Raw genomic sequence first — 24,549 nt, 5'->3', positions numbered from 1 at the left:
TGGTGTTTCTGAACCTCAACAATTTTAAAGATAGATTGCAAGCTGTTCAGAGTTATCCTGAGGTAAGATGAGTGGCCAATAGATTTTATAAATATTTTATATTTTATAGACTTCAGTTCCCAGAATTCCCCATCCAGCTTGGAGAATTCTGGGATCTGAAGGCCATACAGTTTCCATCTGTTGCTTCTCATCCTGCCTTCTGGTGCTTTGGAGAATAGTTTGACTCCCTCTTCTTTGTGGCAGACCCTTAGATATTGGAACACTGCTATCATGTCACCCCTAGTCCTTCTTTTCATTAAACTAGACATGCCCAATTCCTGCAACCATTCTTCATTTGTTTAAGCCTCCAGTCCAGTCTCCTAATCATCTTTGTTGCTCTTCTCTGCATTCTTTCCAGAGTCTGAACATCTTTTCATATCGTGGCAACCAAACTGGATGCAATATTCCAAATATAGTTTTACCAAGGCATTATAAAGTCGCGATCTTCATGTGATCTTGATTCTATCCCTCTCTTAATGTAGTCTAGAACTGTGTTGGCTTTTTTGGCAGCTGCAGCACATATTTAAGTGACTGTTCTTTACAACTTTATGTGGGTCCATTAAATATAATTATGTATATTTTATATGAAAATACAGTGGGTGCGATGGCTCAGCAGTTAAAGATATGGAGCTTGTCAGCTGGAAAGCTGGCAGCCCCAAGCTCTTGCCCACACAGCATTTTGAAAACATGCAAATGTGAGTAGATTTACAGGTGCCACTTTGGAGGGAAGGTAACAGCGTTCTGTGCACCTTTGGTATATGATCACAGAAAATGTCTTCGGACAACACTGATTCCCTTAGCCAAGAAACAGAGATGAGCAGTGCCCTAGAGTTGGACATAACTGGGCACTCATGTCCTTTACAGAGACTCATCTCTCCACCCATCAGCTTTGGAGGTTCCCAAGGAGCTGAGCTGAGGTTTCTGGAATAATTATTATTCCTAGAAGATCAGAATCAGTTCCACACTCTATACATCAACTTGGTGCTAAAACAGAACATGATCCTAGTCCATATGAATAAATTTAACTGGATGGGCATTGAAGCTGCCATCCTTGAGCCTATCTCATTCTGAGATTTCTGAGTATATATAGTACTAAGGGATGAGTAAACAATAGAACAGAATTCTATATATATTGTCCATGTTTCAGTGGATTACTAAATTCTTGGCCTCCCAATTACTATACCTATCAGATAAAATCTGTTTCAAAACAAATGACATATTGTATCAACATCATGGCAAGTCTATGTATTGTTTTCTTGCAAACAATACATAAGTAGGTTTTTTTCTTCTTCTTCTCCTCCCAATTCAAGCATGGAAAATCTTGGTGGTCTCCTATCCTCCAGTATTTTCTGCAAGATTGATTAATTGCTATTATTTAGGCAGATATTTAGGAGATATTAAGTATCTCCTCTTATACTAGTGAACTTATACTAGTGAAATGAGGATATTTGGAATGAATTAAAATTTGATTTTGAAAGGGCTAACGTTGGAAAGGGTGAAACTTCCGCTCACTTTCAGTACTTCAACAAAGTTTGAAGTAATCTAATGGACAAATCTAAGCTTTCTGATTTTGTGGGCTCCTCTACATAACAGGCGTGGTTTTGTAAGCCGAAGTAAATCGTGTGGCTGCTCAGTGATAGACAGCTGAGTTGACCAGTAAACTTGCTTAATGGTAAGTTAATGGCAATAGAACAGTCGAACCAATAGAGAATAGCGGCATTATGGCGGGAGATTTCAAATGGCGGGATCGACAGAAAGGGCAATGAGGCTGTCAGTGGATCTCCCACCTTCAAAACTATTACTATGTCAGGCTTAGGAGAACGCTACTCTTTGATCAACAAGAGTGAGGGAACGCCCTCAGGAACTGAAGAAAGAGGATGATTTGTTCCAAGTTCATTGAACTATCCAATGAGCGCTGGAGGCATGTCTTATTCGTTGATAAGCATTGCGCTTGACCAATGAAGATAAGCGTGGGGGAGGGCTGTGCAGTCTTTGTAAGAGAGGGTGGTTACAATTTTTTTTGATATTCAAGTATCCAATAGGGAAATATCGCTCTAGCTTAATACGCGCAATAACCATGCTGTAGGCAGGATGCGGTTGCAAATAAGGCGCGACTGGAGGAGGAACGGCGTGAGGAATTTGAGAGGCAGCAGATTTGCCCAATAGGACGCGTAGGCTGGGGGCCGCGTCCTCATTCGACTTCGGAAGGCGGATTCAAAATTAATGGACATCAGTATCGTCGAATAAGTTGCGACCACACCCCTTCCCTTACGTGAGCAGCCGTAGGAATCAACAACCACACGTATCTACCCTATCGAATAACAGACAGACACTCTTTCCAAAGGAAGTCTCTCTACACCAATCATCCCCGAGCATGCGGGTGGGAAGTCCAGGAAGCCGTCTTTGCTTTCAGGGGAGACACAATGGAGACACAACAGGGGGAAGGTGGGGCTGCCTGTGATTGACGGCTGAGCGTGTCCAACGGCACCCCGCGACTACGGGGCCGGGAAATTGACAGGCTTGCGGGAGGGCGAATCGCACGGGGGAGAAGGTGGGCTCCCGCGCGTTGTGAGGCGGGCGAACCAACAGCGGAGAATAAGAAACGGAGCGCTCGTGCGGGTATGCGTGTAAGAGAAAGGGAGAAAGGGAACAGGGAGGGGGTGGAGGGAAAGCGAAAGCGGGGGGGAGGTTGCAGGGGCAAAGTCCTTGGGGATGGCCGCGCGTGAGGAGGCAGCAGCAGGGAGGGAGGGGAGAGGGAGGAGGAGGAGGGGAGGAGAAGAACACGGCTCTCTCGCGCGCGGGTGATTACACCAAGGCGCGGCGCGCGTGGGAACCCGCGAGGACAGGGAGGGGGTGTCTCGCGGCGGGGTGGGGATGGCGGGGAGGGAAAAAAAAATCTCCCTTGGGTCGCGTGAGGGTCGCGCGAGGTTGGGGGGGCAGAAACGGCTGCCTTCGACTTTTGCCTGTCAAGTCAGCCAGTCTCTGTCTGTACACATACATACATATACACATAAACCGCCTTCCCCGCCCTCATTTCATTTCCCCTTTCAGTCCAGATCGTGAGGTAACAAAGCCCCCAAATGGGGCATTTCCTCTCCGGGTCAGAGACCCCGTTCCCTCCTCTCCTGTTTCATACTAAATAGCCTCTATGAATAAAAAAAAAACCTCGTTTCCTCAGGCTCTCCCTCAAAGCTGAATCTCTGCCCTTCAACTGAAGGCTTTGGTTTTAGGGCTCAGGTAAGGAGCATTTCTCCACCCCCCAACTTCCCCTTCGTGCTCTGTAATTGCCTTTCTGCAAAAACAAAAGAAACAAAGAAACAACTCAAGTTTACACCTAACTCTGCCTAATCCTGTCTTCCCTTAATTTTTAGGCAGCATTCTCAAAAGGTTTAAAACAGTTTTTAGTCTAAGACATCAATGGGACACTAGGTTGGGAAAGGCAGAGTAGGTGTAGTTTTTATTTATTTGTCTGTATCCCACCTTTATTGTTTTCACAAATAACTCAAGGCGATAGCCAATCAAATTCTTTTTCAAATCTGTCACATGCTCTGTGGCATCAACTAGCTTTCTCTCAACTCTTCACTTGGTGTTCTCTTCCTTCTGTGTTAAAATATCTTCTCTTTATAGAATTGGTCCAGAAATTCCCTATCCACAACTAACTATGTCGCATTCGGGGCCTGAATCCAGTGTACTAGTATATTTGAAGCTCTTGCCCGTTGTTATACATACAGGAAGTCCTTTATTTAATGATTACAATTGAGTCCAAAATTTTTGTTGCTACCTGAGACAGTTGTTAAGTGAGTATTGCCCCATTTTGCAGCCTTCCTTGCCATGGTTGTTAAACGAATCCCTGCAGTTAAATTAGTAACATGGTAGTTAAGTGAATCTGTTTTCCACATCAACTTTGCTTGTCAGCAGGTCACAAATAACCCTGGGACATTGCACCCATTTGCAAGTATGAACTAGTTGCCAAGCATCTGAATTTTGGTCATGTGACCAAGGGGATGCTGCAGTGTCATGTGTGTGAAAATAGTCATAAGTCATTTTTTTCAGTGCCATTGTAACTTTAAACAGTCACTAAATAAATGGTTGTAAGTTGAAGACTTCCTGTACTGTTTCACACACTGCTGCTATAAAGTTGCTATTTGAGACAGGTTTTAAAGCTTTTTTGAGGCTTTTAAAATTGTTCTAGTGTGTCAAAAACCCTGTGCTGATTCTTCAATACAGTATGTGTCATGTAGTAGATGTTAATACCTTTTAGTGGTTAGGACCCCACAGTTCAACATTTATTTACAAATAATTCTCTTGTATTGGCACTTTCTTGTTTACCAGCAATTCTTTTTGCTACAGCTCTTTGATATGTATGCAGTTATCACTGTATTTCATGTCCACTCCTTCTGAAAAGGACTTAGGTATATGAAGTCATAATGTTTTCCCCTTCATAACAGCCCGGAATATTGCTTTTCATCTAATAACTGTATCGTAGTGTATCTTGCTTATTTCATAAACAAAACTAATAATGTGAACGTACTGTTCAGAAAGATACCTCAGTAATTTTGTTCATACAGTGCAAACAGTCATAATGTGGTTTCCTTATTTGCTGTGTATGAATGAAACCAAATATAGTTCACCCAATAAACCCTGGCTAGATCGATGGCAGTGTGATACATAAGCTAAGTAAGAGAAACAGTTTTGAAAATTGAAATAATTATATATTGGGAAATAGCAAACATGCTGTTGTCTTGACTGTGTTTTTACCCCACCCTTGTGCCTTCCTGATGTGCAATGGGATGGCATAGTTGCACTTCCTGACATGCATTGGGCAACGTGTGGTGGCACAGAGCTGCATTTAACCTTTTGAGGAAACCTTAGAACATGATGAATACAAATAGTGTGGATCTATTTTTCTTTAGTTTTTAAAGATGTGTTTTCTTTTTTAAAACTACATTAAGCTTACTATAGAACATGCAATTTCAAGTTTGTATTTCATATGGTAACAAATATTCTCAGAAATGTTCAGCAATAGCAGTCAGAGGAATCTCAGGGTTATAGTTTGTCATACTTGTTCTACAAATTTTAGTTAAGTGTAAGGTTAGGAAATATTGCTTTTTATCTACTCCTATAAAATAATTTATTTAAATTATATAATGCTTGTATAACCTTTCCCAAGAAATTCTGCCATCTTGAGGATTAACTGCTATTTTCTTCTGACATTGCTGGGAATTGAGAGAAGAAAAGTAAGAAACTGTAGCCTGCTATAGTTCAGAAAACTAAAGTTAGGAAATTCTCTGGCCCAGATTATGAAACAAGAACTTGTATGTAAATAGACTTGAGCTTCTTACAAATAGATTATGGCAATCTTTAATTAACACCCTATCTCTTTTGAAGAATACTTTGCAGAAATGCTTAGCTCTGTATGTGATGAAGAAGTATAATCGTTTCAACAACTCTACCTCGAAATAGTCACAGTCAGGGGTGAGTTTCTACTGGTCCTGTCCACCTCTGTAGAACCGGTAGCTCTGAAGAGCAGCACATATAGAACCAGTCTGCTGATGTTTTTGCCCACCCGCAGCCTGGGCTCTTACCTGACCTTTATTTCCTGTTTTTTCAACAAGGTGCAGCTGCAGTTAAAAAAGCAGGAAAAAAGTGCTTTTTCAAAGACTGCTTCACCGAACCTGTAAACCACCAAACCGGTAGTTAACCCTGTCAGATCCCACCCCTGGTCACAGTGGTGTAGAAAGAGGAAAATTTGCTCTATTCAGTTTAGTACAGTGGATTTATAGTATTTTGCACATCTGTACCAATAAAAAATTACATATGTGTTAATGAATTTCAATCGATTTCAATGTAAGATATGGAACTGTGTAAATCTGGATAAAATGTAAGTATTTTTTCATTCAGGCTCCAAATTCCTGACTTTTTAATCTATAGGAATTTTGTTTTTTCCCTCTTCTATACCACAATATTCATTTACTATTTCGTATAGCATAATTAACCAATCTTTAATCCAATACATTGGATCTGCCCAAAACTCTAGCTCCAAATATCCTGTTTGGTTCAGTGTGTCACGTTAGAGAACTAGGGTGAATAAATTGTGGTTCAGTTAACAATAGATGTTCCTTTTGGGTGAGTATAGCTATTCTCTCACTCTAAGTGATTGGCCTTAGCCATATGGCTAAGTAGAAGGCAACAGCTGACTGGCTTCGGAAGATAAGTATAGTTGGGATTGGTTAATGGAAAACATAGCTATAGGCTAGTTTGAGAAGCTGCAAAAGAAAGAAGGCAGCAACAACTCACTTCTATATTACTGTAAAAAAAAGCCACACTAACTGTTTTGCATTTACAGTATATCTTTCTGTAATCCAGTAATACTCGCTGGTACTATACAACATGCTGGTACTGCACAACAGTTCAGGGAGCTAGCAAATTAGAAACAAAGGCTTGGCAAGAATGTTGAGTTGATATCCCAATATAGATTTTACAGTATCCTGATGCTCCTAACTCAGCAGTTGATATTCTTTTGCAAAACCTGAAGGTACTGTTTTCACAACAAGAACAATCCTAGCAGAAATACAAACTATAAAGAGTGAAGGAGTTTGCAAGGTGCCTGGAATACAAATTGCTTTGATTCAGTTAGAAGCCAAATAGGCAAGTCCATTATAAGAAATAAGGGCCTTGTAAAATTATCTGGGGTGTGTTTGATTCTATTAGTTCTGAGATAGGACGTTTATGACATTAGCTTTGCCACGTGTTGATTGGATCCCTGCTTTTCCCATTTGGTGGAGGCTTCTAGGGAGGTGACAGTAGCTGGATTAGAAGAGTAATGAATATATCCTTGAGAAAGGGAGTGGTTCTGTCTGCCTTGAAAGAGGTGATGGTATACTAACTACCCACTCAGGATGCTGACGGATGTCAAACTGGTGGCCTGGGGCCTGGATGCGTCACGCGTAGGCCATGCCCACTCCAGTACGGCAAATGGGAAAAACATAGTGAAGTGTCACATGATGGCGAGTTTGTGCTGTGACACTTTCATTCATACATTTCATTGGAAATGTAAGCTTAGATTCCGTTTATGACTAAAGCAATATATAGGCCTGAGTGAATGGATAAATAGATGAATAAATACATAGTATTTGGATCAACTATCTGGTATGTGCAAACTGCTATCAGGAGACGAGAGGAATCATGACATTTTTGTATGGATCTAAAGTCAATTTGCAGCATATCTCTTGTTTTAATGGATAAATGGTTCTGCTGGCACTATCCTGGCCTCAACTCTTGGAGAACAAGTATTCTCAAACCAGCAATTCTAGCCATCTGGGGAAAGGAATTATGAAAGAGGTCCCATTTATTTTACCAAGCAAATCCTTGTTAGGGATTTGATGAATCTAAGAAATAACAATGCAATTTCTTCATCTCTCAGTGAAGATAGGGGAACTTTAAGCCTACCTCTTGAGATCCTCTATGTGCCAAACCACTTTGGAAGTAGGGATAGCAAGCAGCAAATGAGCCTGCTTGGTAAATCAACCAGATTTGAGGATTCGTGTTGAAGAATGCCTAATGTACTTGAGTAGGATTGGGGTATCAGGATCATTAAATATTCACTGTTAAGGCAATGAACTATATAGAAATATCATTTGTAAGGATTGATAAAGTGAGCCTTTTAAGTAGTAAAAAAAGTTTTGGAAGCTTTAAAATTGCTTCTATTTAAAATAATAGCTCCTATTTAAAATAGGAGAGTTAATTTTTTAACAGATTGGGACCAAATTAGAAATTTAAAGTCTGGGCATTTTGACATCCTGGAGAAAAAACAATTGCATATTTATTTCTTTGCTTCTCCTTATAGAAACATATGATGCAGGGGAGAAATCCTGAAATTTCTAGAATGTTTTGTTTTTAGATATACGGTTTATAGTAGAACACAAACTGCTCATGATAATATTAATTAAGATATTAAGTCTTGATCCTGTTGTTGTCTTATATGTCTGGTTCACAACTATTTTGAGAGAGAAGTGAAAATGCATCAACAGAGGAGAATAGGCATCAGCAGGTTTGGAATACTTCTAGTTCCAGTATCTTCAGAACTAGGAGGCAGGAATTCAAGAAATATATGTTGAATGTTTCTGTATCTTAAAATGTATCTCTCATCAAATTCATCTTTTGGTGTATGCAAGTGATTTGCCATTTCCTTTACAATGGTGCTTTGGCATCCCAGTCTAGTTTACATCTCAGGGGTTACTTGTATTCTTCTATCCAGGATTAACCAAGTCCAACCCTGCTTGCCTTGTGAGCCTCACAAAGGTTAGTCAGATGTTGCCACCTGCTGGTTATTTATCCCCAAAATTTCCCCTAGATGGATTTTAACTCCTGTTATGGAGGGCACTGATTTGAGAACAGGAATTGTTTAAGGTTTTAGAGTCTAGATTCTTCCATAGAAATATTTGTAATGTTTTAAACAAACTATTAATTTTACCATTAAAATAAACAACACATACACAAATGTAGAAAAGAAGCTAAACAGAGTTGAAAAGAGAGGAGAGAAAAAGAAAAAAGAAGTAAAAGTAAAAAGAAATCAAAAAGTGATTAAAAACAATTTCATCTTCGACAGTTTGTGGGTCATTATTTCTGTCCTTATTTTATGCCATATTTACAAGTAATCCTTAATGTGAATATATAATTACCACTACAGTTATAGTTTATCCTCTTTTACAATGTTATGTAGCCCATCTGATCTAACCATTCATACCAGCAATTCCAGCTCTCGTAATACATTGATGTTTCTTTATCTTTTAATGCTAGGGTTAATTTATCAATTTCTGCACAATTTAGTATTTTTTGAATAATCATTTCCTCTGATGGAGCATGTGGTTGTTTCCAACATTGTGCAAAAGCCAATCTAGCTGCTGTCAATATATGTAATATTATATACTTCAATTTTTTTGTAAATTGTTTATTAAAGATCCCTAATAGGAAGAACTCTGGTTTGAATTCAGTCTGTTCTGTCGTCATTTCCTCCAGCCATGTTTTAATTCTCTGTCAGTATCATTGTGCTTCTATACAGGACCACCACATGTGGAAGTATGTTCCCTCCTTTTTTTTTTGCATTTCCAGCAGTTTGGACTCATATTGGGGTGCATCTTCGCCAATCTTGAGGGGGCCACCTATAAAACATTTTATAAGCATTTTCCTTGTACAATGCCGATTTTGTGATTTTGTTATTTCTATTCTAGACCCTCTCCCATTCTGTTAAGGTGATACTACGTACTATGTTCCTACTCCAGGCTATCATATTTCTTTTAACTATTTCTTCCTCTAATTCTGTCTCTAATAAATAATTATAAAATTTTGTTATTTTTTTTTGTCTGGTCCTAAAATAATTTTGTCCAATTGCTGAGATTTATTCTAAATTCCGAATACTTTCTTATGCTTATATCTGTTTTGAACCAATGGTCGATCTGTAGTCCCTGATCTTGGAGGTCCTGCCATGATTTCAAATTTCCTTGCAGACCAAATAAATCCTTATATTTAATCATCTTGGTAATATCCAAATTATTAGGGTGTATAATCGCCTCCATAGTTGAGATCCAGATCGGGATCTTTAAACAATATTTTTTTCCTTACTTTCTTCCAGTTGGTCCGGAGGGTATCTCTAATTAGAAGTCTATGGAAGTGTTTCTGACTGGTTTTCCCTATATCCCATAAAAAGGCATACCACCCCCTCTGTAAGTCATGACCTTCTAGGACTAATATTCTCTTATTAAGTTCACCCATTCTTTCAACCCTACTAAAGAGGCTGCACTGTGATATAGCTCCCAGTTTGGAAGTGCCACCCCTCCTCTGCCCTTCATGTCCTGCATTGCCTTTAAGTTTATTCTCGGTTTTTTCCCTTGCCAGATGAATTTTGAAATTATCCTCTTTCAAAGTATTTTTTTATGAATTTTGATTGGTATTGTCTGAAATATATAGAGGAATTTTGGAAGAATAGTCATTTTAATGGCAGCAATCCTTAAAAATATTTGTATTTTTATGTTTTGAGTTGTATGTTTGCAAAACATTTTTCTAAAAATATTTCATAGATATTTTTGCAGCGCTTGTTCCCTTTCCCCCTGGCCATGGAGAATTTCATTTTGCTGATCAGATCAAATGAAAGTCATATGAGTTTTAGGCTTAATAAAGTGGCACAAGAAGATTTGTCATAATATTAAAGTTACATCAAATCATAATGAAATAATTTTTGTTGATCAATTCAGTTTGTTACTGATTACCCTGTAGATATAAAATCTGTGTTTCTTGGCTTATACTTTAATTATAAAAATTGTAGGACACAATGGAAACGTCAACAGATTACAAACATTATGAGCAAATGTGGCAAAATACTATTTTACCGGTAGTTTTAGTTTATTAGAACCATTCTAATAAAGATTGACTTTCTTTAAAAAAGGAAATCTCAGTGTACATGCAAATAACAAAGTAAAACTATGGTAGGGGTTGTAGGGAATATTTCTGCTTGTTTTAATATTTGCTAGTCCTGCTTTTATTGGAATTTTGATTCAGATTCCCAACTTCCATGTAATGGTTTTAATTGTCTGTCTCGCTTCTCTCTTATGGGTAGCAGAGAGTTAAGAACAGCATGGTTCTAGAAAGAAGATGGGCTCTACTAGGTTAACTGCAAAAGAACTATGTGAGAATGATGACCTTGCCACAACGTTAATTCTTGACTCCTACCTTGGCTTTAAGACTCATAAAATGAATGTAAGGTAAGATCTAGGAGCGGGCATGGAATAAGTCTGAAAATTAAGATTGTAAAGGCGGGATAGACAGACAGCCAGACAGGTTTTTATATATTTTAATATTAAGTGGTGAGGATTGAGAGTACAAGCAGCCTTTGACTTACAATTGGGACCAGATGTTTTTTATTGTTGGTGGGCTCTGAATCCGGCAGAGGCTTCCTGTGCTACAGCAGGTTAGCAAGAACTGGTGCGCAGCTGAGATGGGAGAGATAGGCAGGCGGGGGGGGAGTTGCAGCACCTCTTTGTTAATGCAAGTAAGCTGTCAGGCATCTGAATTTTGAACACATGATTGCAGGGGTGCTGCAACAACCATAACTTGCACCACTGTAATTTTGAATGGTTACTGAAGTAATGGTCATAAGTCAAAGACTACCTGAAATGAGGAAAAAAATATGTTACAAAAGAAATTCTTCGTCTTTCATTTTTATAGCCCACTCCCAGCCATCAGGAGAAAGCACCACTTACGGGAGGCAGTAGAAGCTTTCCGGAAGCGCAAGGACCTAGAAGCATCATATCAAGCCTTGATGCAGGGTGGCTGGGCCTGCCAGTATTTTGCAAACCGGAGCCATCAGCAGGAAGCTGCCTTCAAGACTCATGTATAATCCTAGTTTTTGCCTGTTTAATGGCTGGAGAGCATGTTGAAGTCTGAAAAAAGTTATTTATATACACTTTTTCATCCCAATCCTGTTCCTTTTGGATTATTACATTATGGCTCTGATCATCCTAGTCAGCAGGGCAGTTAGGGTGGTGGGAGTTTAACACCATTCCAAACACTCAGGTGTCGAAAGAATGTTCCATAATGTGTTATTTATTATTGAAAGTGAATCATGGGGCATGTACTTATAACACAAGCTGGCAGTGAAGATCCACAGAGGCTGACTGGATGAAAGGACCAAGAAGTATCATTTTCTTATTTTTTAACTTTTTTTTTTTTTGGCTTGAAGTTTTTAAGCATCCTCAGCTAATGTGAATGTCAGCTTCATAGAAAGAATATTGCTTAAAAACTATAATGAGATACATGTTATATGGGAAGAGAGTAAACATTCATAGAAAAGTCAGGAGCTTTGTCTCTAACTTAGCTCTCTCTATCCACTGATTCTTCCAATTAACTCCCTTGCAGTGATTTTATTTATATCATACCTTTATTATTTTTTGTAAACAAATTAAGGCAGTAAACACATCTAATACTCCTCTTCCTCTCTTCCCTCTCCCCCATACCCATCCCAGATTTTTCGGTACCTTCGCATTTTCCTTCCCGAGAGTGGTTTTGCCATCAGACGCTGTAGTCGATATTCCTTAGAAATAAATGGAGCCCGGGTAGTCTCTACAAAATCATGGTAAGTTCATAGTGCTACTGCTTCCCCATGTGGCAAAATTATTAACTTGCATGCTGGATTATACTAAGAAAAAGAGAAATAAGTAAAAATAGATGAAGCATAAAAACCAAAAAAATGTGTAAACCAACATTGAGAGGAAAACAAAGGGAGGGGCAAGGAGTGCTTTTTCTGATGAGTGTATTTTATAACAGGGCGTGTCCATTAGAAAAGCTTTCTTTCCAACTAGAATGCAAAGAAGTGGATAATAAAGTAGCCATGCATTTGCTCTTGTACGTTTTACTTAAGATTACAGCAGCATAATCCTCTGGATAGGTAAGGTTATTTTTTTTCCCCTCTCCCATAAGGAGAAAGAATGATAAGCTGGAGCTTTTAGAAGGCTACATTGCAGAACTGACAGAACCCGATGAAAGCCTCCTCCGAGCAGGTGAAAATGACTTCAGCATCATGTACTCCACCCGGAAACAGTGTGCCCAGCTTTGGCTAGGGCCTGCAGCCTTCATTAATCATGGTAGGTGGAAGCCTTCAGGTGCAAGCTAGAGAGGTAGTTGCCTCAAACTGTTTAAATTGCTATGAAAATGACAATGACAAGTCTCATATAACTGGTCTTATAACTTAGACCAAACGATGAGGAGAAATAAGATAGCTATCTATCCCGGATCAGAGAGTATTAATAAATAATATTCTAGTTAAGTATTTGGGAAATTGAATTTTCTGTAGATATCAATAGGGATACATCAGAACCAAACAGTGGAGAGACTGGTATGTAGTGAATATGCAGTTGTTATTAATGGGGCAGTACAGCAATCAGGATTCAGTTGAGAGTATATTATTCAGAGCTCACCTGGGAGTGTTCATTAGACCTGTTGACATTTCCTTAAACCCAGTGCGGCTTTTCTTGGGCTACTGTGAAACAAGGGAAAGACACAACTTCTTTACAGGATTGCCACAGAAGCGGCTTGAGTGTCTCCAGATCTCCAAATCACATTTTCCCCTTCAAATCTGAACTGCTGCAAGGTCCTAATTATAGTATTAAGAATTAATAATCTCATTTCAGGTAGTTTTGTAGATGTTTCTGACACGAATACAGACAGGATTATTTGGTTGCCAAAACTTGCATTATTTTTCATAGACAGAATGTTTTAAAATCTGTTTTAATCTTGATGTCTAGACACTGTTTCAATTTTCTCTTACAAAAATGAATATATTTTCCTAGTTAATATGATTAACTAGATAATAATGCTCAGGCATCTTTTATTACTCATTATAACTGTCATTGTCTTTGGATAACATATAGACGAATTGTTCCTATTAACATGGTTTCCTTTGAGATATTTTTATATTTTAGTAAAAAAACAAGAAAAAAAGGCATTGTAGTGAGTTATTTTGTTGGTAACATTACTGAAATTTAAAGGCACTGAAGCTTAAAAGGACACTTTGTTTTAAAGAAATACAAATGTCCCTACTTATCTGCCCACTTAATAACCAGAAAGAAGCAGTTTCTTTATAAGGAGTGGCCTAATCATGTCACTCTGTATGTGCACCTGTGTAAGTTATCTGTTATTTTCTAAATTAAGCATTTGCCAAGAATTATGATTATTTTAGCAACTGGGGGATATGTCGGTGCTAACTATTAATATAGGTGGCCTGTAGATTAAAATTGCTTGGTGCTGTTTCTTGTGTGAGCTTTCATAGTGAAGGACATTTAATTATGTGAATACTGCTATAGGAATTGAGAATTTGATAGAATTTTGATTGCAAAAGGGTTGATAAAAATTAGTGTGCACTGTCTAAGGAACTTCTTATCCTTGAACATCTAGTTAGGATTGTATGTTTTATGTTGAACAGAGGACTATTAAATTTTTTTGAAGCTGGAACCAAATTTCCTAAATATTTAATCTTAAACTTGTATCATTTGTATAAAGACTAGATATAAAAAGGCATTTAGAATAAGCTTTTTAAAATTTATGTATTTATTACTTATTCATTTTTCACATTTTTAGATATCCAAAATGGGAGAGGTTTATTTACCAGCTATTTGTGAGGCAATAGTCTTTTAAGAAAGCTTCCTTCGTTGTTAATTGCTTAAAATGCTGTATTAGTAAGGCTTTCAAATGACATGGGGATTATCTGATAAATTTAGGATTCAGAATTTAACTGCAAAAGGCAATAATAAATTGAACTTTCTTGGAAGCTTCTCCTTATTCAGCCACAGAACTCATAGAAAAATTTATTTCCTTTTCTTAACATTTTCATTAAGGGTATAAGACATAAGGCACAATTATTTTGCACTTTATTGAGAGATTGGTTATGATAATATAGTTTACGAATGATAAATATGTTGCTTTGAGTTCATAATGTGGAGCTCAACAGTGAGAATTAAGCCAATATGGTACTTTTCTTTGATTGGATTTCCATAATTTGTATGTCACCTACTCAATTGATTCAGATTTGTAAATGCTTCCAGATAAAGCAAAACATACTGTTGAAAACATGAGCAAATTTTCTCTGCTGCAGCTTCTTCTAAGAAAGAATACTTGTAATTCATGTTTAGCTCTTTTTTAAAATTTTCCTTTTTCTTCTTATTGTTTCCCTGCATAATTAATTCCTATACAGACTGCAGACCAAACTGTAAGGTAAGATGAGTTGACGTATTGTTGGGGCAAGGGATGCTATTCATTAGAATACAAGACTCTGAACTTGGAATGAGGCCTAAATATATTACTGACTACAGTGAATAGGAATGAGAGGGAATATATTTGGGGAGAAGTTGAAATAGACCAGGAGCACAATATATTGTAGCATTGTCTGGAAAACACTTAGTTGTGATTGCTTGAGATAGAAAAGTATCTCCTTGTAATTCTAGAAGCTCTACCTCATTAGTCTTTTAATTCTTTACTGGAGGTAAAAAGCCTTTTTTGCCATCTTGAAAGCTAGAAATATGCTATAGTTTTCCATTGTTTAGGATTGAAAGAAACCAAATTCCCTTTGATATCCTGTTTTGTGAAATTGTGCTACAATGACATAAGAAATCTAAACAAATAGCTTTGAGAAAGAGTTGATTTGAAATGTGGACTTCCTGAAGGGGATGAGGAGACTGCTGCATTCTCCTCCGCTCCTACGAGCTTCTTAAATCCATTTCTTTCCGTTCCTTTCCAACTATCCTTTCTTTCCTGCTTTTTCTATGCCCAACCTTTTGTTTATGCTGTAGTTTGTCCCAATGGATGGGAACACTGCTTGTGTCAAGGTGCTGCGGGACATTGAGCCAGATGATGAGATCACATGCTTCTATGGTGACGGCTTCTTTGGGGAGAACAATGAATTATGCGAATGCCACACTTGTGAAAGGTGAAAATGGAGGGGCCAGAATCTCAAATGTTGGGAGCTGGTTGGGAGTCAGATTTCTGAGTTTCTGAGAAACAGCGGCAGGAAGGGAAACCAAATGATTATCTCCATTAATTCTTGCCCCCAGCTTCCAGTGTTTTCAGCAGTCATTCCTGGCAAGAAGTACAGACTGCTTAATGCCCAGGTGTTAATATGCCTTAGTTCTCAAGGGATGGTTGCTAGCGAGCATAGATTTTGAAAGGGAGGGGCAGTATTTTTCTTCTATTATCACAAGAGCCCTGGAAAGATCAATGGTAGCATCTAAAGGCTAGGAAGAAGACATTGTAACTGTTCTCACACAGAGTTCATCAGTGGAAAATCTCTTCATCCTTAATATTAAGTTTATCATGTCTTAATTTTTCATGCATTTGGCAAGTGCCTTGGAGTTTGTTTTCTCCAAGGATAGAAAAGGATGTATAAATATTCTGAGGGAAGCAGTGATCTTTTTGATTAATACTGGGCTGTTCCTGATAGTGTCTCTCATTCTCAATTTTTCCTTAGGAAGGGGGAAGGAGCTTTTCGGCTCCTGAATCGGACTCCATTGCTAGCTACCTCAATCAGTGAGAAATACCTACTGAGAGAGACAGACGGCCGTCTGCAGAGGTGGAAAAATCAGTCTTGCAAACTTGCTCAGCGTAATGTGAAAGGGGGACACAAAGCCCGGCGCAGGAAATCACGATTACATGGTGAGATAAGCAAAAATACTTAACTGGGATTGATTTTGTGCATCCTAGTGCTATGCAGGGCAGAATGGTTTGCTTATCACCTATAATGTAATCTTAACAGGACACTGTTACATCCCTGTCAGCCTTAGGGTTTGTCCCACAGCAGTAGTTATCCTAACTTCTTTTGGGTTGCAAAAATAAAGTAGTCATTTGTTTTTATTAAAGTGGATATTCAAGAATTATTCTAGCTACAATATTAGATTAAAGCCTGGCAGAACTAATTGGGTAGCCTAGTATAATTCCAGTATTGGGAAATGTAATCAATGTTCAGATATTTGGCTCCAAAGTGGGAAAGATAAGCTATCCTGTTGCTGCCTCCTTAATGTTTTCTGGGATTTTTCACATACTGTGTGATTTCAGGAAAATGTGCAGCTTCTCTGTGAGACTGCTGACAGGTACAGTGAGGTTACTTATGTCAGATTTGTTTTTAAGCGAACATGTTTTATTTACATGTTCGAAGAAAGAGTTTATAGGATTGTGGATGTTAGTGTCAGGGTTGGATAGTGAAGCAGTCAAATACTTACTCCATCTTCTTAAAGCCCTTAAAAAATCCAGGGAGAAATGGAAGTTGCTGGTTGTGTAGTGAAGATATGGCAGCAATAGTTAATAAGAGGAAACAGGGGAGTGGAGTGTTGTTCTTATAATTAATACCTCTTTTCCTTTTCTAGGTGCTGTACACAGATATACCACTCGCTGGTATCTTAAGATGCTCAAGCCTTTATATATCCCACTGCACAACTGCTTGGCCTGCAGAACACGTGGATGCAAGCTCCGTAAGCAGCCTCTGGTGTGTCTGCTTCGTTGTCCTTCTCCTATGTTATCTGTATTGCACCTCAGGCAGTCTTTGGGAAACAAGAATTGCTACGCCCAGCAAAGCTGCTCTCTTTTAAAGATGCACAACTGCCCCGAAAGCTCTGATTTGGCCAACCAGGGCAGCCTGGTAGTGAATCTTGGGAAGAGAATTCCCTTGGATTGGGCAAGGTTTCATAGGGAAGTAGTGTGCGACATTAGGGAGGAAAAATCTTATAACGCTAGTCAGGAGTTTAGCCAGGGGACTGAGGAATATGATTCAAGGGATATGGAGAGTCATGCTGATGTTAACGAAACCCATGAAACAGGATCTGGGGTTCTCCATTCGGGAGAGCAAATCCCCCTTGATTCTTCAGGTTCTCTTTCATCCAGCCAGGTCTTGTGCAGAACAAGGAGCACGGCCCAGCGCCAAGCTCAAGTTTTGCCCCAGTCTCAGTTGTCATTATCAATGGTAGACCCCAAGCTTTCACAGTATGCTCATGTCCGCCTGGAAGGCCCACTTTTTGGAGGCAGGCCATGCTGTCAGCAGCCCCCTTCAGACAAGACAGAGAAGGAACAAGCGGAGGATCAGCATCTTCCTAAGCGGATGGTTTCCTTTCCTCCTTTTGTTCCACCCAAACGGCTTCGACTGGTAGTGAGCCATGGTTCCATCAACCTCGAGGTAGCTGCAAGCTCCTGTGAGGAGATGTCTTGATCTGGCTGATCTCCTGTGATTGAAAACAAGACTTTTAGCTTCTTACTGAATTTACCCATGATAACCATCTACCAGAATTTGCCTGAAATTATCCATCTTTTGTTATGCCCTTCTCCCCATCACCTTGTATGGGTTAATAACATCTCTTCTGAAGAAATGTCCCCAGGTGGGCACAAGGCTGCCTATGCTAAAAACCTTGTGTTCCACTCCTACTTTTTTCCATTGAAATTGATATTTCAGTTATCTTTCCAGAGTACTTCCTTTATCACTTCCTCACTATTCCTTTAAAAAAATTGTTCTCCACTACTTTGCCAAACTTTACTGTATAGTCTTGAAACTTAAGCCATATAGTAGACTGCATGGATGCTTTGGATTGCCTCCTGGTCTTTTCTTTGAACTCTACTTTATCTCCCACAGAGTCCTTTCATCTTTCTACTCTCGTATCTCCATGCTCTGGTTTATAGTACTGTAGTCATAGACTTCTTGACAGATGGACATGGTAATTTGGCATTTATTGTCCCTACAAAGTGAGGCAGAATTGGTGAAGTGACTTGTGGAGAAAAGATAACCAGCATCTAATCAGGGAAGTCTCTTTAAAACTTATTGTGAGAAAACCAGCAACCAGAAGTGCACATTGGCATGCAGCCTAAACTGTTCAGTCCATTTAGCCTGAAGGCTGCTCTTTGCTAAACAGGCTTATATAGGGAATTAAATGTTCTTGCTCCTCTTCTTTTGCCTCACTGTTTGAGTGCCTATTGTTACAAGACAGCTAATTTTCTAGTTTTGGAAGCTACTTTTATATTAGTTAATCTGTGTGACTTGTTTCTTCTCCCAGCCAGAGTTTTAAACAGGTGTCTGGTGGGGCTTTTTAGAATCTTAATGAATTTTAGATATTCAGGTGTTTTATATTTGATAAAGTTGAGCTGCTTGGCTCAGGGGCATTGTGATAAAGGGGCTTCCTTCCATGAGAGACTGATGAGCAGGATAAAAGTTTTACTCAGTTTAATGTGGCCTAACTCGGTTCAAAGTCACATAGGGTAAGTGAATTTGCTGTATATTTTTCCCGTTCATCTTGCCATGATAGGATTTTGAACAGGTAGGGCACATTCTGGTGTTAGAAATCTGAGTGCAAGGTCTATGGGGAGAGGTGGTGGCAATTGAATGGGTGAAACGTTGCAATTAAGCTTTTCCTTTAAGTGCTTGCTTTGTTTTGAAATTTTGTGGAGTCCTTTGTGGTGTTGACTTTGGATACATATCCAAGAGTCTTAGGATAGCCTGATGTTCCTTTTCCAACTCCTCTTTTTTTGTTTGTTTGGTATTGTAGTTTGGTGCGGTTAGCATTAGAAAAGCTTGTCTAGATGACTTGAAGGTCGTGTTAAGATAGGGATTAAGCTGTGCACATTTGAGAATAAATTCCAGTAAACTTAGCCTTTCTGTTAAATACCTTTGGGTAGAATCCAGCAAAGGTTCTTTGAGCTCCGTAGTTGGAAAATCTGAATTATAGAGCTTTTAGAATAGAATTAGTTTGTCTGGCATGCCTTTTTGATCTGAGATACATAATGTATTGCAATTTTGGGTTTTTCAATGCTCTGCAAAATAGGTGCTGATTCCTGGGAAACCACTATAATTTTGAAAGTAGTTTTTAGGTGCTAGCTTTGAAAAGCTAGGATGAGCTGATACTGTTCAACCTGTCCTGAGAAGGAAATCTTAAGAAGAATAGACAATGCATACTCATGTAAAAATATCAAAGAAACAATACAGACAGAGACAATAGTCCACAAATTGATTGGGAAGGCATAACAATAGCATATTTTGGTAACAATTTGGATATTTTCCTATAGGTGATTCATATGATTGTCCAGAATTACCACTGTCTATGGACATTCTTTTACTCTCTTAGACCTATATGAAAAAAGATAGTTTAAAAAAATGTTAGTGAACTTGATAAATGTGGTCTTCAACTTACGACCATAACTGGGACTAGAATTTTGATTGCTAAGCAATGCAGTCATAAAGTAAGATGTAATGTGGCCACATTACTCAGTGACCACAACCTTGGCAGTTCCTGTCGCTGCGGTTAAGCAAATTTTACTGGTTATTAGCCAAGGACCCACCCCAAGTCTTCCAGGATTGGTCTCTTCCATACCTCAGCCTTAACAAGGTAAACTCCACCAACTTGCCTATCTCCCCGCTACCCAATCTCTGCATTTTTGGATGTCCTGCACTCTGCAGCTGTTCCACTTCTAGTTGCCCTTGCCATCGGGCACTCCGAGACCCCCACTGCCCCAGCTAAGCTTTGCTGCCAACTTTTTGCTTCCTTTGCTGACAAGGTTTATCCACCCTGACTGTTGGGCAGAACTGGGACTGCCCTCAAGGGGGGGCGGCGGGGGGGTGGAGGGAAGCACAAAGTCCGTTCCAGAGCTGAAGTATATTGAAATGTTCCTTTGCACTGTGATCCTGGGGACAAATAGGGCTAGCTTTGTGCTATAAAAAAGGTGGGATATCACAAAGCAGCTGCTGAAAGAAGCTGCTTTGTGTTTGTTTTTTTTCCCAATCCCATACATCCCAGAGCATGGTGCAAAGGGGTGTTTTGTTGTGTTGTGGCCCCTTTAAGCTGCTTTGTCCTCCTTTGGCAACTCAGCCCAAACACAGGCCTGACATACCTTGTCAGCAATAGAGAAAAAAAAAAAAGAAAGAAAGAAATTGAAGGTCAGCTGGGGCAGCAGAACACAGGACAGCAGGGGGCCAAATGGGAATAGATGTGGGGGGGGGGGCATAGGTAATAGGAGTTGAAGTTCCCCTGCTGTGGTTAAGTATGGGCAGGCTGCTAAGCACCTGAAGTTTGATTATGTGACTGGGGGCACTGCCATGGCTGTAACTTCGAGTATGGGTCATAAGTCCCTATGTTCGGCTTCATTGTAACTGAACGCTTGCTGAACAAATGGTCATAAGTCAAGGACTACTTGTATCACATTGCTCACTAAAATAATTGAGACATAGCTGAAATTGTACATCTTTTTTCTGTTCTGTAAGCTTGCTTTATATTTAAAAATAAGACACTTTTTTCTTTCCCCAAAATTCTGCATGGTAGTAATCATTTTATATTTCATAATAATTATTCCATTGATTTCTTGTTAATTGCACATAGTTGTTGGTTGCATCGCAGAATGTGTGATTCACTATCTATGATATTTTAATGCCTATACGTGAGTGTCTATGGGAATAGTTTTGACCTAAACGTGAGATGATGTCTCATTAGTTTTTAAATTTTCTTCTACAAGATGTGCATTTTCATCTGTGTATCAATGTTTGTGCACAGCATAGATATATGTACTAAAAAGAAATAGAGGTTTAGTAGTTGTTCTGACTTTGTGGCTCCTATTAATGTGGGTGCCCAGACTTGCTTTCTTGCTTGCTACTTTCCACTTATGGATGTTCCATGTTAGTTAATAGTTGGAGACTAGTGGCACAGCCCTTTAGATAATGACTGTAATGGGGGGAGGGGAGAGAGGAACAAAGAGGGCAAGATGGTTAAGGGTTTTGTGTGGGGAAAGGTCGGGTGGGAAGGGTGGATATTGCTAGTCAGGATACTGTACACTCTCTGTGGAAAGACACACTGGGGCTCGGTTTTCACCTTTCTGTGCCTCTCTTTCCCCCATCTTTCCTGGGGTGGGTTTATGGTTTGTGCTACCTCGTTTGGGAAGGGAAGCATCAAGGCAATCTTCCACCTCTGACTTCAGTCTTCTTTCAGTCCAGTGTCCGTTAAGTCCTGTCATTTCTTTTCTCACTTCCATGCTTTCAGATTTAAAAAAACAAACAAACGTGTTCTTAGGAGGTGGAGCGATCAGCAGATCCAGTGGTTTGTTGTTGTTGTTGTTGTTGTTGTTGTTGTTGTTCTAGCATCCTGTATGAATAAGTTTTTAAATCAGCCTCTCCAGATCCAGCCTCTGCTTGTTTCCCAGATGATACCATGGTTTATTACATTGCTTCTTCCATCTTTTATAAAAATTTTCAAAGATGCTTTTGGCCTGGAGCCACTCTATCCTCATTTCAAAGGAAAGATTGAATTCCACTTCTCCATAAAAGTTATGCTCAGGAGGGTATGTTAAGATACCTTGATTTTCACACAGCTAGGAAAAATAAGCAACCTGGACACTGGGTAAGGTGTCTGGTTGGCTGGGTTCCTCAGGGAGTGGGTTTGGTAGACACCTGTATATCATTTTCTGCCCCAGGTTTTAACCACAGTACATCAGTCCGAATACCTTCCTTTTGTGGTGGGGTTATTACAAACTTGCTTCATTAGGAAACAAATTGCTCAGCCCATAATATGCACTAACTAGGATTGTGGAAAATTTGCTCCATTGTACTACCCTATCACTCAACATGCTCGCAATACTTAATTTAAATGGAAGATTCTTCAAGAACTTCAGCATCTAGAAGACCAGAGAGTCCAAAAGGGGTAACATGGAGCATATTTTCAGGGGTGTGTGTACTCTGCCAAAAAAGTAACATAAACCGAGCTCTGAATTTGCATGAATTATGAAATGAATTCTTAGGCCTTTTTTGGTAACATGTCATAAAACATGGGCACCACATTACAGGAAATTTGACGATAGGAAAAAAAGATTAGTATATCCCATCTAGCAGAGCTGGTCTATATCTTCCATCCCAGTGTCAAGGGGCGAGGAGTCGTTGGATGGAAGAATTTCAACAGGACCTGGACTCAAGCTCAAATCTTTCATTGGTACAGTATGATTGAGTGCATACAGCCCTGGGTGTATATTAGTTTGGTCTGAGCAGAAGGAGAGGGTGGGGAGGGTAAGGGGGTTATCTGTATTTTTAATGGTGCTATATTTGGAAGGGTTGATGGAGGTTACTCTCAGCTCCAAATGTGGAAATTTGAGGCCTCAGGGTATTTCCTGCCCCATGATCAGGCCGGTATCCTGAAGTGGGTAAAGGCAGAAACTTCTGTTTGTATTTTTAATGGTGTGTGTTAGGGGGGAGGGGTGCATAATACTTTTAAAATACTTGATTGAAATAAACTCTTCTAAAACTTTTCCTGTTTCTTGATGTTGTGATATATGTGAACTGCCTCTTGTGAGACCTGTTGGCAGAATTACTTCAGATATAACAAATGCTAGTTTAAACATGAACATTTAAAAACTATTTCACTATCCAGACTGATAAATGAATGCTAAGGACATTAGCCTCAACGTGTACTCTTCTCTCTAAGGTAAGTCGGACATTTTAGACAGACTGAATGTCTTGTAAACAGAACTAAAGTATACTTGTGGTATAATGATTGAAAGTGAAGTTTAATTGTTAAATGATTACATAATATTCAGCTGAGGACAATAAATAGATTGTTCTTTCTTCCCATGCTAGGCAAAAGTTTGTTTTGAACCCAGGAAAATTTAAGCCCAAGCTTAAATAAAAATATTTGACAGCTTTCGGAATAAATTTGATGTTATGAATGTTGAACAGTGTTTTTTAGTAAGATACTTCATTGTTTCTTTACCCTTTGCCTGCAGGGCAACTTAATGTAGGTATATTTCAGTTCAGTTCTTTTATTATTTGTCATGAATCCAAAATAAAGGTATAAAAATCATAAAAATATACATTTATATACCCTTGTTTACATGCATGAATTAACAAGAAATTATTCTAAATAAAAATAGAGGCTCAAAAAAATATATAGAAAGTATAATATGAATATTTATGAGTCTTCACAATTAAAAAAGATTATACTTTAGTTGATACTTCTCAATAAATAGGTTAGTTATCTAATTCTGTCTTTCCTACTGGTAGATATTTTAAAGAGTTGGTAGAGATGGTCTACCCATTTGTAAAATTTTAAATGATTCATGTGTATATATTCACAGTGAAGAATTTTATAGAAAAAACCTTGGTAAAGAATTATAGTATCTTTAAACTTTGATATTGAATTACATTCTTTGTGATGTTTAATATTTACTTTTTAAATATTGGGAAATATTTAAATCAGTTATTAGATATTTAATCCATACTGTTTAGTTTCAGTCTAAAAGGGAAAGTAACAATGTGAAACATAAAACCAATATATCAAAATAATTTACTTAGTTCAATTGAAAAAGTAAAGGCAAGGTTTCCCCTATCCAGTTGTGTCTGACTATATAGGGGGCTGTGCTCATCTCAGTGTTTAGCTGAGGCAATCAGCATTGCCAGAAGACACTTCCATGGCTATGTGGCCGGCAGAACTACAGTACATGCTTAGGCACACAGAATGCTGTTACCTTCCCATCAAAGTGGTATCTATTTGTCCGCTTGCATTCGCCTGCTTTCAAACTGCTAGGTGAGCAGGAGCTGGAGCAAGTAACAGGAGCTCACTCAGTTGTGCAGTGCTTGGGTCTCGAACTCAGGTTCAGTTTTTTAGCTGACAAGTTTGGCGTCTTCAACTGCTGAGCTATCGTGCCCACACTTATGCTGTAATACAGTGTAATAACCATTGTTGTTCATTTGTAAAATTCTTAAGGATACATCCAATTTAAATTTTACATAACTCTTTCCCTTGGCTTCTGTTGAGGAAGTAGTTTCAGGTTTTGTTTTATGGATGAGGACCCTTAAGTATTGTGGAAAAGCTGGAGAAATGCACAATTTCTAAATACTATACAGAAAGTGTTAGTTATTACCTTGGAATTGTTACTGTTCAAAACCCTCTATTAACCCTCTATTATCACAGATGAACAAAATGGCTCTTTGGTTTTAACATTTTGTCAGATTGCTACTTCAGAATT

At 38.8% G+C, this 24,549-nt stretch overlaps 1 protein-coding gene across 7 annotated transcripts; it reads left to right on the top strand.

Annotated features, from left to right (window-relative positions):
• Nucleotides 1-2,436: 2,436 nt before the first annotated feature.
• On the top strand, nucleotides 2,437-22,832 carry KMT5C (lysine methyltransferase 5C). 7 transcript variants are annotated; one of them, XM_087917616.1, is made up of 10 exons: nucleotides 2,619-2,658; nucleotides 9,671-9,761; nucleotides 10,652-10,796; nucleotides 11,260-11,425; nucleotides 12,057-12,166; nucleotides 12,511-12,674; nucleotides 14,780-14,799; nucleotides 15,375-15,511; nucleotides 16,049-16,233; nucleotides 16,941-22,832. In XM_087917616.1, the coding sequence occupies exons 3-10, from the start codon at nucleotides 10,687-10,689 to the stop codon at nucleotides 17,774-17,776; spliced, it is 1,728 nt and encodes a 575-aa protein (XP_087773742.1). In that variant the 5' UTR covers nucleotides 2,619-2,658; nucleotides 9,671-9,761; nucleotides 10,652-10,686; the 3' UTR covers nucleotides 17,777-22,832. The 7 variants fall into 7 exon arrangements, with proteins under 7 accessions (XP_087773743.1, XP_087773739.1, XP_087773738.1 ...); XM_087917617.1 differs by lacking the exons at nucleotides 2,619-2,658; nucleotides 9,671-9,761 and adding an exon at nucleotides 2,437-2,484; XM_087917613.1 differs by lacking the exon at nucleotides 9,671-9,761 and having other exon boundaries at nucleotides 2,455-2,658.
• The last annotated feature ends 1,717 nt before the right edge of the window (nucleotides 22,833-24,549 follow it).

This window comes from Pseudonaja textilis, chromosome Z (genome assembly GCF_049901715.1).
Source record: "Pseudonaja textilis isolate UNSWEBS1 chromosome Z, rPseTex1.2, whole genome shotgun sequence".
In the NCBI taxonomy this organism is placed as follows: domain Eukaryota; kingdom Metazoa; phylum Chordata; class Lepidosauria; order Squamata; family Elapidae; genus Pseudonaja; species Pseudonaja textilis.
Note: the sequence above shows the minus strand (reverse complement) of the source record. Positions and strands in the feature narration are given on the sequence as shown.